The sequence below is a fragment of the Lissotriton vulgaris genome, chromosome 4_1, assembly GCF_964263255.1.
Source record: "Lissotriton vulgaris chromosome 4_1, aLisVul1.2, whole genome shotgun sequence".
NCBI classification, from domain to species: Eukaryota; Metazoa; Chordata; class Amphibia; order Caudata; family Salamandridae; genus Lissotriton; species Lissotriton vulgaris.
The window spans coordinates 923,669,404-923,684,400 of NC_141691.1; the positions used below are offsets into that span (position 1 = coordinate 923,669,404).

The 14,997-nt window shown below is 41.7% G+C and overlaps 2 protein-coding genes across 3 annotated transcripts in view; one reads left to right on the plus strand and one right to left on the minus strand.

Moving 5' to 3' along the window:
* EXOC3 (exocyst complex component 3) overlaps positions 1–14,997 on the minus strand; it is a 291,571-nt gene that overhangs the window by 237,130 nt on the left and 39,444 nt on the right. For both annotated transcript variants that reach the window (XM_086965203.1, XM_086965204.1), the window contains exon 5: positions 8,778–8,895. In XM_086965203.1, the coding sequence (XP_086821329.1) occupies positions 8,778–8,895 (118 nt within the window). The remainder of the gene's footprint in view (positions 1–8,777; positions 8,896–14,997) is intronic.
* LOC147722730 (uncharacterized) overlaps positions 1–14,997 on the plus strand; it is a 637,985-nt gene that overhangs the window by 116,978 nt on the left and 506,010 nt on the right. The gene's annotated exons all lie outside the window — the stretch shown is intronic.

Consider the following 14,997-nt stretch of genomic DNA (forward strand, 5'->3'; position numbering starts at 1 on the left):
AAATCTAAATACCCAAACTCTATGACCTCAGGAGCCAGATCGCTAGGTTCAGTTGTTTGGGATCTGGGTGCATTATTTCTCCATGGTTCTGTGTAAGATGCATGGGTAATAACCTTAGCTTTTGATGTGGTACTTGTGAGAGTTGTAGCAGCGTGGTGAACCACGGCTGTCTTGCCCACGTGGGTGCCACTAGTATCATTGTCATTGAGTGTTGCTGCAGTTTCCTCACCAGTAATGGAATCAGTGGTAGAGGAGGGAACGCGTAAGCAAATTTGTTGGACCAATTTATCCACAGTGCATTGCCCTGGGACCTTTGGTGTGGGTACCTGGATGCGAATTGTTTGCATTTTGCGTTCTGATGATTTGCAAACAGATCTATCTCTGGTTGCCCCCATTTTTGGAAGAATGGCTGTAGTATTTGGTCGTGCAGTTCCCATTCGTGAACTTGTTCTGACTGTCTGCTTAGGATGTCTGCTATTTGATTTTGAATTCCTGGTAGGTGTTCCGCTAACAGGTAGATTTTTTGCGGAATGGCCCATCTCCATATGTCCTGTGCTAGTTTGGACAGTTGGAGAGAGTGTGTCCCCCCCTGTTTTTGAATATAATACATTGCAGTCATGTTGTCTGTTCTGATCAGGACTGCCTTGTTTGTTATTTGCATTTGGAAAGCTTTTAGTGCTAGAAATATTGCTAATAGTTCCAGGTAGTTGATGTGCAGTTTCTTTTGCTGCGCACTCCACTTCCCCTGTACTGTGTATTTGTCCATATGCGCTCCCCATCCGGAGAGCGATGCGTCCGCTGTTATTATTACTTGTGGAATTGGCTCTAGGAACGACCGTCCCTTGGAAATGTTTTCTGTGTTCCACCACTTCAGAGAGCGATACGTCCGGTCGTTTACCAACACCAGATCTGTAATCTGACCTTGAGCCTGATTCCACTGTGTCGCTAGACACTCTTGTAGTGGGCGCATTTGTAGTCTGGCATGTGGTATTAGCAGTATGCAAGAGGACATCATGCCTAATAGTTGCATAAACACTCGTGCTGGTAGTGAGTGTTGTGGTTGAAATCTTTGTATTAACCCGACCATTGTCTGTACTCTGATTGGGTTGGGGTATGCTATTGCCTTTTCTGTGTCTACTGTAGCCCCCAGGTATTGCTGGATCTGGTTTGGTTGCAGGTGTGATTTTTTGTAGTTCACCGTAAACCCTAGGTGGTGCAGCAGTTGAATTGTCTTCTGTGTGTTGTGAAGACATTCCTCCTTTGATTTGGCCTTTATTAGCCAATCGTCCAAGTATGGGAAGACATGTATTTGTTGTCTTCTTAGGTGTGCTGCCACCACAGCTAGGCATTTTGTGAAAACTCTCGGTGCTGTTGTGACACCGAACGGAAGGACCTTGAACTGGTAGTGTTGTCCTTCTAACACAAACCTTAGGTATTTTCTGTGGGCTTTGTGAATTGGGATATGAAAGTAAGCGTCTTTTAGATCCAGTGTAGAAAGAAAGTCCCCTTTCTTCAGTAAAGGGAGTACTTGTTGGAGCGTGACCATGTGGAAGTGTTCCGAATTTATGTAAGCATTGAGAGGTCTGAGGTCTAATATTGGTCGTAGGGACCCGTCCTTTTTGGGGATCAGGAAGTATAGAGAGTATACTCCTGTTCCTTGTTGATCCTTTGGGACCTTCTCTATTGCATGCTTTTGTAGAAGTGCTAGCACTTCTTCTTTTAACAATGTCAGATGATCCTGACTCATTGGGCGCTGTTTGGGGGGGATGTTTGGTGGGGTAGCTGTGAGTTCTAGGCAATAACCATGTTGGATAATTTGTCTCACCCACTTGTCTGACGTGATGTTTTCCCAGACAGGTAGGAACTGTGATAGACGTCCCCCGACCGGTGTTATGTGGTCTGGGGGGAGATCTATGAAGTCACTGTTTTGGTGTTGAGGCGTTGCGGTTGTTATTATTTCCGCGGCCTCTACCCTTATTGTTGTTACCTCTGTAATTACCTCTTGAATTACCTCTGGGTGATGTTGGTGTGAAAGATGTGGATTGCTGATTTGTTCCTGTGTTTTTTGAGCCCCCTCTATAGGTGGATCTACGAAAGGAACCTCTGTGCGTTGGCTGTTGCAATGCTCCCATTGACTTAGCCGTTTCTGTATCTTTCTTCATCTTTTCTAATGTCTCGTCTGTACTTGAACCAAACAATGTCTTCTGGTCAAATGGTCTGTTCAGTAGGGCTGTTTGAACTTCTTGTTTAAATCCTGAGATTCTAAGCCACGCGTGCCTTCTTAGCATGACACTAGTGTTAATAGACCTTGCTGCAGTGTCTGCTGCGTCTAATGCACACTTAATGGAAGTATTGGTTATTATTTTACCTTCCTGTATTAATTGGTCTGCCTTCTTCTGATGTTCTTTTGGAAGATGTGTGAGAAGTTTCTCTAACTCATCATAATGTGCCCTGTCGTACCGTGCGAGTAGTGCTTGTGTATTAGCTATACGCCAGCTATTCGCTGCTTGTGATGCTACTCTTTTGCCTGATGCATCTATTAACTTCGACTCTTTATCTGGTGGAGGAGCCTCTCCTGTAGATAATGAATTTGCTCTTTTACGAGCGTTTGAGACCACCAGCGAGTCTAGAGGTGCATGCCCTCTAATAAATATTGGGTCCTTTGGAGCCGCTTTGTATTTCTTATCGATTCTTGGGTTTAACACCCTGGCTCTCACTGGGTTTTCGAATATTTCTTCTGTGTGAGTGAGAAGACCCTTTAGCATAGGAAGAGTACCTGATGTTCTCTGTGCACTAGGTAGAGTCTCTAACAAGAAATCCTCTATCTGAGGTTCTGTGTGCATATCTAGTTTGTGATATTTTGCTGCCCTATTAATGAGCTGCACAAAACCTGTGTTATCATCGGGTGGTGAAGGCTTTGAGGGGTACAGCTCTGGGTCGTTGTCCTCATCTGACCCTACATCGTAATTTTCCCATGGATCTTCCTCATCTTGGATAGATTCGTCATCCCCTTGAGGTTCTCCCTCCCCTATATCACTGTCTACATCTGACTGAGGTGTAGCTGGTCTTGGTGTGGAGGGTGTAGGAATATGTGGCCTATTGTGAGGAATAGGAGAAGAGGGTGTGTCTCTAGGACGAGGAGAAGCAGGAGGAGTTATGTTCGTCTCCATTGTTCTCTTTTTTGAAGGAAGAGGTTTATCTTCTGCCTGTTCACTCTTTCTCTTCTTCGTGACCACTTTCCCAGTCTGTGGGTCAATAAACAAGATCTTTTGTTTGGGATCTGTTTGTTGCTCTTGAATCGGTACCGAGGGTCCTGGTTCCGAGAGCTGTTTTTGTTTTCGATCTTCAGATCTTTCTGTTTTCGACACCGAATGTCTGTTCGATTCCGACTTTTTGGGTATCGAGTGTCTTTTGGGCGATACATCATATTTCTTTTTCGACATGGAATGTTTCGATACCGAGCTCTCCTTTGTATTCAGCCTCGGTGTCGAAGTCGATGATGCCCTTTTCTCGGATCCGACATGGTGGGATTCCGAGTGTTTCGGTTTCAGTTTCGGTTTCGTTGCCGGGCCCGAAGGCGGGGCGTCGGAAACTTTTTTCAGCGGTTTGACCGGGCCCGAGGGCGGGGTCGTTACCGCACGGGGTCGGTTTTTCGGTAAGGGGACGTCGTCACTCACGGTTTGTTGCTCGAAGAGTTCTTCAACCTCCGACTGGTCCCCTTCCGACCCCGACTGGTCCTCTTCTTCCTCGATTTGTTCGTCTCCGAACAGCTCCGGGATTGCCTCCGCCTGCATTCTGGAAGCCTCGTGTCTTCGAGCTCGACGATTTCTAATCGTTAGCTTGGAGGAGAATGCTGTGCAGGCTTCGCAGTCCCTGGATTCGTGTTCAGGCGATAGACAGAGGTTGCACACCTCGTGTAGGTCCTTGTGTGGGAACTTAGCACCACACGATGGACATTTTTTGAATGGAGTCCTTTCCATGGACTCCGGGCTTGACTGCGTCGAAAAAGGTCTCCTGTTCTTCGACGTAGATCTAAGTTTTTCTCTTCTATTTTGAATTTATAACGCGTCGGAATGGAAAAGAACGCGTTCGCTAACAATACCGTCGAATTGGAAAGGGAATACGCGCCGAAAAATCACTTTCTTCTGAAGTTGATCTGGAGCGTCTCGATCTTCATCCGAACCCGATGGCGGAAAAAAACAATCTAAGGATGGAGCCGATGCCCATGCGCACTACCAACTAAGGGAGGAGTCACCAACATACAAAAGACTCTCCAAGAGAAAAACAAAGTGCAATCATCCGAGCCCAACACCAGATGGCGATCTATTCATAATGTACCATCTGCAGCCCATATGCCTCGAACACACCCTTTACGCCGGCACCACCGCAAAACTTCAGAAAAAACTCCAACGCATCCAGAACGCATCAGCCAGACTCATATTAGACATCCCGCGTAAAGAACACATTTCTGGTCACCTGAAAAACCTTCACTGGCTCCCCGTCAATAAGAGGATAACTTTCCGCCTCCTCACCCACGCACACAAAGCTCTTTACGAACTTGGACCCGATTGCCTCAATACACGTCTTTCCTTCTACACCCCCCCCCCGCCAGCTGCGCTCTTCCAACCAAGCCCTCGCTGCTGTTCCCCGCGTCAACAAAACCACCATGGGAGGTAGATCATTCTCCTACCTAGCGGCCAAAACCTGGAACTCACTTCCCATGCACCTTCGCCTCACTCAAAACCACCTAGCATTCAGAAAGCAACTTAAAACCTGGATATTCGAGAAGTAATTCCCCACCCCTCTTCAAGCGCCTTGAGACCCTCTGGGTATGTAGCGCGCTATATAAATTTACTGACTTGACTTGACTTAATCTTGTTGCCTGTATCAAGGCTCCTAATTTCAAAGACATTCTTTCTTACAAGTCCAATACTTGGCTGCACCATAGTCCGGTCCAATAAGGAAGGGGTCTTAAGGCAGCAAGATATTCTCTGCTTTTTTGGGCAGTATCAAAGATCATAGTAAAAGTGGGAGCGGACTGGGGGAGATTGAGCAAGGATTTAAAGAACTTATGGGCACATGCATCAAGATGAGGAATTGCGATTCCTTAATAGCGATTTTTAAGGAATCGCTACTTAGGAGTCGCAATTTCTTATGCATGTAGGTTTCGCAAAAATAATTGCGATTCCTACCCATTCCCGAATAGCGATTTGCAAATTGCGATTCATTATTAGGGAATGCTTTCCCATTTATTCCTATGGGCCTAGATGTGTATAGGAATGAATAGGAAACATTTACAATTTGCGATTACCAAACAGGTACCAAATAGGTAATCGCAAATTGTGAATGCAATTGTAAGGGTGCTAGTCGGCCTAGGGCCCCCTGATGCACCCCCAAAAAGGGTAAGTGTGCACATGTTATGCAAACACATGCCCTAAGGGCATGTGTATGTGACATGGCACTTAGTAAAATGCTATTTTGTGCATTTTTCTAAGGATGTGCAAATTAACATCAACTTGAAGTTGATGTTAATTTGCGATTCCTTAATGCATAGTCGCTTTTTGAAAATGCTTCTTGAATTGCATTTGAAGAATCGCAAATTGTGATTCCCTAAATGCATTTGCAAAATAGGTAATCGCAAAAATTGCGATTACCTATTTTGCAAATGCATTTGGGTTGATGCATCAAAAATGGCTCTTTACCAGTCGCAAAAGGAGCCGATTCTGCGAATCGCCCGTTAGCGACCGGTCAAAAGATTGATGCATGTGCCCCTTAAATTCTTTTGATTTTAGCAAGTTGGTATTTGAATGTCCCCACAGGTCAGCACAATAAAATGCTGCTGCTTACGTTTTGGCTCTATTAACCTGCAGAGCCAGGGTAGCTGCCAGACAGACGTTTTGTGCATTTTCACAATGCCAGCCGAAGAATGAGGAATAATCAGGTTACTTTTAAAAATCTGGGCGTCCAGGACAGGGAGGGAGTGATCTTAACCTCAAGGTAGTCAAAGGATGAGATCGGCTGCAGGGTGTCAGCCAAGAGATAGCTGGCAACTTGAATTTTTATGGGGTCTAAAAGCCATGAGCTTGGTCTTCTGCGAGTAGATCTCCAAACCTCTTGACGAGCACAAGTCCTTCAACTTAGTTAAGAGGAGTTGGCGCCCAAAAGGAGTTCTAGAGAGGAGGAGGATATGGTACGCGAAGAGGAAAGGAGGGATCTTAGTTCCACTCAACTTCGGGACATCTGCCCTCTCCACATCAAGATGGTCAAAAACCCCAATGATGAATAGAGAAAATAAAGTAGGTGCTAATACACACACCTGGACACTCCCCTGCTGATGGGCATCGGATCTGTCTGCTCCCTCAGGACCCCACCATACCCTCACAAAGTCACCCTGATGAAGTCTGATGAGGATGTTTAAAATGTCCAATGGAACTCCCAAAACACAGAACTAAGGTACTAATCTTACGCGGGAATCCAGCTTGGAAGCAATAATTTATCTCTGCAAAAGATCACTATAAAATAAAGAAAATAAATCTGGGGTTTGACTGGGATTCAGTGTTAGCAAGCACAGACTTTTTATAGTACCAATACCATTTCTTTGGGGGGGTAGAAGGGAGTGGAAGTGGGCACCCAAGGTCTGATTTATACAAAGCAAGGACTATAGTTAGACGGAGGAAGATGTAATCAGATGAAGAAATCACCCTAGATTAATCAATATGAAAGCACTATTTTAGAACACCTCTCTCTATGAACACAGTAAACAAATGTTATCACATCCACTAACACTAGTTTGGTGGTAAGCTTCTTGAGTTTATAACTGACTCGAAACCTTCCTACTCTAAATAGTGTGCAAAGTGCTAAGAATAAGTAAATGGTAAACAGTGGATTTCAAATATTCATAAAGGACATTGTAAGGTTTCGTGACGGACAGTGGCTGAAGAGCAGCTCGTTTTTTTGTCCCCCCCCCCCCCAAAAAAAAAAAATAATTCTATATAAATAGACTCCACTGTATTCTTCAATCTTGGGTAACTAGAAGTTTTCAACAATGTGCAGCTGTGGAAAGAATACTGGGGAGGTAGGCATTAGATCTCTTCTGGAACATTCTGATGAAAGCTGTATGTTAGAAAATGATGAAGCAGGCCTAGACCAGTCTATTACATCATGTTTAGGATTGGAACATGCTTCTTGAACTAAAGTTCCTAAGTTAGTAACAGGTTATTGGAAACAACTTTCTTTGGCAAATCGACCAGGTACTATACATCATAATCTGATTAAGGTATACCCTACCGATAGTGAACACTCAGGGTCTGATTCACAAAGGTAAACTTGTATTTATGTGCAAGCTTACTATTTTTGGGTATTCACAAACTAAGAGTTTAATTTTACTTATTGTAACTTTATGAAGCCGGGCGGAGAACTTCGCACACAAATAGAAAGGACAAGTCTATCTTTATATGTGTGGAATTCTCCACCCCTTCTGCGGACTCTCTGAAGTCATAAAATTACTATTAGCAAAATTAAACTCGTAGATTATAAATACCAAACAATAGCAAACTTACGCAAATGTGTAAGTTTATCTTTGTGACTCATGTCATCAGTTGCTTTGAAGGTTATATGGAAGAAAGCTGCTACACTGTGCCTGAATTCAAATCAAGTAAACCCCAACCCTCGTACGCTATATATTCAGTACAAAGAAGAAATTAAAGTCTGACTACAGAAAGAAATCAAATTTATCATGTTTTAGAAAGTATTCCAAAATTAGAACTAATGGTCATGTTTGTAATTATTGTAATTCATAGATCCAAAGAATGCTGGCAATAAGTTGCTTAGTGCCCACTAGTAAAAATCATTCTGAGTTTTAGATTGGTCTAATTTAATTGGAAAATAGTGCAGAGTACCACTGCAGGTGCGACTGTGTAGGTTACAGAACTGCAGAAAAGGAAACATTAGGTCACATTTTATTTCTATACTGTTAGTACTGGAAAGAACATTTACGGTTTCTGGTTTCTTGATTGGAATGTTAAGGTTTGTTCCACTAAAAGTAGCCTGATGATGTATTATGTAGGGTAGTAATGTTTAAATGTGGTTTCATTATTATAAACCTTCTAAACACATCAGTTATGGCGAGGTTTAGATGCAATTGTGTTTTTGTCTCTCGATCACATTAAATGTATATAATGGATTATGCTTTAAAATCTCTAATAGTTATCAACTGATATGTTACATGGTGTATTGCCTAACAACGTGTTTTACCTAAATGATAAAAAATAGGCACAATGAAATAGATCAAAGGACCAAAAGGCAGAAAAACTAAGCTACACTAAAATCTTTCTGATAATGCAATACATAAACAGGTTGAATTTCAAGAGATTAAGGCGGCATGGACTCATTTTTCCTTCTTTTGAGCATATTAATTTTTAAAAACAACTTTGTTTTCTTCAACAGAACTTTATTTTTATTTAATTCGATAATAGATGCTTTTCACTTTGTCTTCTGTTCGTTTGATTCATATTATCTTGCTGCACTGCAAGTTGGATGACTAAGCTTCTTTTGTTGCTGAATTATTTTGTCAAAAGTTTACAATAAAAAAGGGACCAGAAGCTAATAAGCTATATAGAAAAAAGAAAGTGAAAACAAAAGTAACTTTTCCCTGACATCAAAGAAGTCTAAAGAATACGAAATGAAGATGAAAGAACAATATAAAGCTCAACAATTCCTGTATACCAAAGGACTACATTTTGTTTCGAGGTTCAGATGGCCAACACGGCGTTACTCACAGTGAGAGTAGACATGTATTTGTTCAGAAGCAGATCCACTACATCGCGTGAAAGTAGAGGCCGTAGATTGTTCACATTCACCTCAGGGGCCAGGTCAATGTGCCCCATCATTTCAGAGCTGGGCCGAAGCAGAACATGTTAACAAGGAACAAGAAGGAATAAAGCAGAAAGGAGTAAAAACGTTGTGTTTGGCTTTATGAATAGTGTGAAACAAAATAACACCACAACGTTTTTACGAAAATGTAAGACATCATGTTATTCAGGTTTAACTGCATAAATGTCCTATAAAACAAGTTACAGCTCTCTATACAGGGATTTATTTTTGATGGTAGGTAGCCCCAAAATTCGAGGCACGATATAAAAAAATGCCCAATACACCCCAACATTCTCCAGGAACATTTGCATTGTAATCCCTGCAATTTTTGTTACTGTCCATTTGTTTGCTTACATTTTGATCGCATGTACAGAGATCTTTGTGAACAAACATTTTATAAAAAAATATGCTAGTCTGTACATTTTGTATTCAGAGATTTGTTATACACATCAACATCTCTAGGGGTTATTGTTGATCCCACGGGCCAACAACTTCAACAAAATTAACTTTAACAGACCAAACTGATTAAACATCATTCCAGTAGATAACCAGCTGCTGAATTTATAAAACTTCATTTGAAACTTTACCAAAACATTTTTTTCCAAAACCTCATGCTGCACTTTATCAAACGCATAGATTTAGCCAAAGATTTCTGCAATCGTGTTTTGTTTCTTAACTTAACATGGATGCCTTTCATGTTCAATTACTCTTTGCTTAAAGCACACAAAAAAATAGTACTGGAGCTCTAGTATGGGGCCACTCAGACTAGCAGAATCGTGTATCAATGCCCAATCAAGTTTTTCAACTCAGTGTCGTTCCATAATCATGAATCCTCCTATAACGTACCCTCGTCTTAGCTGCATCCAACTCCCCTTTGAAAGCTCAAAGGAAGGTACCAGAGCCCACAAAAAATCTGGTACTGCCCTTAATCAGGAGAACAATGGACAGACCTCCATAAATGATAGAAAATGTTTGAAGGCCAGGTAATACAATTTTTGGCCTGCCTATTTTATTTCAGATATGGATCGTCCATCTTTAACACCCATGTAACAGTAGTGATTTAACAAGCATTTGCAATGCAATAGGTCTCGCATTAATTAAGTTTGAGCTATTGGCATTGCTAAATATTGCAATAGCAATCACAACGAAAGTCTATAAATTGTAGGCTAAAAAAATGTTTATTTTTGTAGCAATGGTGGCATGCTGCGCTTTAGATGAATATGTTTAAAAGTAAATTGCAATGAGTTCAATAAGGATGAGATGCACACCTTTGTTTCGCGATCCATTTTAGGAGCATATTAAACCAAATTGTTCTGTTCAAACATTTACTGCGTGCAAGACTTGCTCCGCGCTTCGTCCCATTGCGCTGCAACATTACTAAACTACGAAGGAGCCAACATTGGCTCCACCAAGCTGCACAGCCACATCATAGCCTGAATCCAATGAATTAAATGTGTATCATTTTTTCAACATTTTTCCTTTTTTCAACATTCATTTTAATCCTTCTCTTTTGCGTTCAATTCATTTTATTCAATCCATGTTCTACGTCATTGTTCAAAAACGCTCGGGAGCATAAGGTGGATTTCATGCCATGATTTATTTTCTCAATCCCAATGCATTTCGGGAATTAACTTCCCTTCGTCAGGGGAATCTATAAGGGCAAACAAATACTTTCTTTAAGCCATATTATGTCAATTAAGCATTTCACCCACATTTAAAAAAAACGATACACAACAATAACATGAACAATAAACCTGTAGATAAGGCGAGACATATGCACTAAAAAATTACACTTATTAGCTACATGCAATCTTTTATACACCCACAGTGTTCATATATGTGGTATCCCAAAATAACTCCATTGTTGAGAAATGCACACCCTTTTTTTTAAATGTAAAAAATAGTACCACTAGTTTAAAGAAACATAAACATGTATAAAATTCACTGCGCTTACCATGACATGCTGTTACATCTTAAAACGTGAGAAACCATTCCAAAATGAGCAAATCCAATTTAAAAGACCATGACTTCATCTCTCTATTGTATTAACGTGCCGCCGAAGCATGCATGTCTCTTTTCAATGCAAACTGTGTCTTTTGTAACCGAACCCATTTATATTAGTTTCCACCCTCTATAATGCCACACAGGTGATTAATTACGTCTGTATGTCACGTGACTCTAAACAGCAAACCAAGTGAGCTGCACATTTAAACCCGTACTCCTCCAAGTCCCAGAGTGCAATATCCCACGTTCTTTTCTCCCTGGAGTCTCACTCGTACCCAAATAGCTCTTCAATAAATTGGTGTTGATAAAAATAAAAATCCACTTCTTTCCAACCCGCCTTATGTCCATAATTAATGTTAGTCTCGCAAGTCTTAGAAGAAATGCTTCATTACAATATTTTTTCTCAAATGCTTGCAGACTCCGTTTACTCTGTAATTTTCCAACATGACACAGAGGCTGGGTGCCGTGTCTAGAGTCACGTGACATACAGACGTAATTAATCACCTGTGTGGCATTATAGAGGGTGGAAACTAATATAAATGGGTTCGGTTACAAAAGACACAGTTGAAGTCATGGTCTTTTAAATTGGATTTGCTCATTTTGGAATGGTTTCTCACGTTTTAAGATGTAACAGCATGTCATGGTAAGCGCAGTGAATTTTATACATGTTTATGTTTCTTTAAACTAGTGGTACTATTTTTTACATTTAAAAAAAGGGGGTGCATTTATTTCTCAACAATGGAGTTATTTTGGGATACCACATATATGAACACTGTGGGTGTATAAAAGATTGCATGTAGCTAATAAGTGTCATTTTTTAGTGCATATGTCTCGCCTTATCTACAGGTTTATTGTTCATGTTATTGTTGTGTATCGTTTTTTTAAAATGTGGATGAAATGCTTAATTGACATAATATGGCTTAAAGAAAGCATTTGTTTGCCCTTATAGATTCCCCTGACGAAGGGAAGTTAATTCCCGAAATGCATTGGGATGGAGAAAATAAATCATGGCATGAAATCCACCTTATGCTCCCTAGCGTTTTTGAACAATGACGTAAAACATGGATTGAATAAAATGAATTGAACGCAAAAGAGAAGGATTAAAATGAATGTTGAAAAAAGGAAAAATGTTGAAAAAATTATACACATTTAATTCATTGGATTCAGGCTATGATGTGGCTGTGCAGCTTGGTGGAGCCAATGTTGGCTCCTTCGTGGTTTAGTAATGTTGCAGCGCAATGGGACGAAGCGCGGAGCAAGTCTTGCACGCAGTAAATGTTTGAACAGAACAATTTGGTTTAATATGCTCCTAAAATGGATCGCGAAACAAAGGTGTGCATCTCATCCTTATTGAACTCATTGCATGAATTTTTCGTCTCCAAATGAGATTGCACCCATGAGTAAATGATTAAAATGTTGAAAAAGACAGCAAGTAACAAGATCAGCAGAGAATAATGATCCAAAGTCGATGTCAGAGATGACCTATGGCGCAGAGGCTGGGTGCCGTGTCATGTTGGAAAATTACAGAGTAAACGGAATCTGCAAGCATTTGAGAAAAAATATTGTAATGAAGCATTTCTTCTAAGACTTACGAGACTAACATTAATTATGGACATAAGGCGGGTTGGAAAGAAGTGGATCTTTATTTTTATCAACACCAATTTATTGAAGAGCTATTTGGGTACGAGTGAGACTCCAGGGAGAAAAGAACGTGGGATATTGCACTCTGGGACTTGGAGGAGTACGGGTTTAAATGTGCAGCTCACTTGATTTGCTGTTTAGAGTCACGTGACATACAGACGTAATTAATCACCTGTGTGGCATTATAGAGGGTGGAAACTAATATAAATGGGTTCGGTTACAAAAGACACAGTTTGCATTGAAAAGAGACATGCATGCTTCGGCGGCACGTTAATACAATAGAGAGATGAAGTCATGGTCTTTTAAATTGGATTTGCTAATTTTGGAATGGTTTCTCACGTTTTAAGATGTAACAGCATGTCATGGTAAGCGCAGTGAATTTTATACATGTTTATGTTTCTTTAAACTAGTGGTACTATTTTTTACATTTAAAAAAAAGGGGGTGCATTTATTTCTTAACAATGGAGTTATTTTGGGATACCACATATATGAACACTGTGGGTGTATAAAAGATTGCATGTAGCCAATAACTGTCATTTTTTAGTGCATATGTCTCGCCTTATCTACAGGTTTATTGTTCATGTTATTGTTGTGTATCGTTTTTTTAAAATGTGGATGAAATGCTTAATTGACATAATATGGCTTAAAGAAAGTATTTGTTTGCCCTTATAGATTCCCCTGACGAAGGGAAGTTAATTCCCGAAATGCATTGGGATTGAGAAAATAAATCATGGCATGAAATCCACCTTATGCTCCCGAGCGTTTTTGAACAATGACGTAAAACATGGATTGAATAAAATGAATTGAACGCAAAAGAGAAGGATTAAAATGCATGTTGAAAAAAGGAAAAATGTTGAAAAAATTATACACATTTAATTCATTGGATTCAGGCTATGATGTGGCTGTGCAGCTTGGTGGAGCCAATGTTGGCTCCTTCGTGGTTTAAAAGTAAATTGCGCCATACTGCAATTGCTACAATAGTTAATTGTGGATGCGTTAAGAATTGATGTGTGCACTGATGGCTGGTGGTTTGTGTGCCTGTAGAAATTGTGCACTGATGGCTGGTGGTGAGTGTGCCTGGTGGAAGTGTGCACTGCTGGCTGGTGGTGTGTGTGCCTGGTGGAAGCGTGCACTGACGGCTGGTGGTGTGTGTGCCTGGTGAAAGTGTGCACAGACGGCTGGTGGTATGTGCCTGGTGAAAGCGTGCACTGACGGCTGGTGGTGTGTGTGTGTGTGTGTGTGTGTGTGTGCCTGGTGAAATCGTGCACTGACGGCTGGTGGTGTGTGTGCCTGGTGAAAGCGTGCACTGACGTCTGGTGGTGTGTGTGCCTGGTGAAAGCGTGCACTGACGGCTGGTGGGGTTTGCACCCGGTGAAAGCATGCACTGACGGCTGGTGGTTTTTGTGCCCAGTGAAAGCGTGCGCTGAGGACTTATGGTGTCTTTGCCTGGTAAAAAGTGTGCACTGTCGGTGTGGTTGTGTGGTTGTGTGTGGTTATGTGGTTGTGTGTGGTTATGTGGTTGTGTGTGGTTATGTGGTTGTGTGTGGTTATGTGGTTGTGTGTGTGTGTGGGTGTGGGTGTGGTTGTGGTTGTGTGTGGGTGTGTGCGTGTGTGGTTGTGTGCGTGTGTGGTTGTGTGCGTGTGTGGTTGTGTGCGTGTGTGGTTGTGTGCGTGTGTGGTTGTGTGCGTGTGTGTGTGGTGTGTGTGTGTGTGTGGTGTGTGTTGTGTTTGTGGTTGTGTGGGTGGTTGGATGTGAATCATGAGCAGTGTTCAGCTAAGCTCAGCATACATATTAAACACTTCTATTAACAGGCTGCACGCAAAGACAACAAGCCAATTAAAAATATGAGCAGAGAGTGGGCGGGCTTCAAGCCAAACTCCACTACTGCATGCCTCGCAGCATTGGCTCTCCCTAGTACACACTGATTGACAGTGCAGAAGAATTGCATCACCTGTCAAGCTCCAGATTAGAAGACCCTACCACCACAGACCCAATATCAACAGAAAATTAACTATATTAAAAGGGTGAGTATGCCGTTCGCCAACACCACAACATGTTTGAAAAGGCTACAAAAGCAGGTAGTTTCCTCTAGTATACAATGATGAAAATGCAAGTCCACACAGCCATCAATCAAGAGTAGCAGATACTACACCTGGCCTACATTGTGATTTTTACGCATTGTTTAGCCAAATTTGCATATCGCTCTTAGGAAAGCTGGGCATTGCTTTCTCTTAACTGATTCTGTTATTGTGCCCGTGTTTCAGCGCCAGCTCGCATTTCCCGGTCCTGTTGCTTATCTCCCCGTCCATATTGTTGTGCCTGCAGCCCGTCCCTCCCCCTACGCTCCCGCCTCCCTGCTCCCCCTCCCACCCACGAGATACTAGGGACGTCTCAGCTGTGTTACCTCCGTGACTTGCCTGACTCCGTGTGAGGCGGCCGCTCCACCCTCCCTCCTGGATCCATAGCGCTGCTTTTGGTAT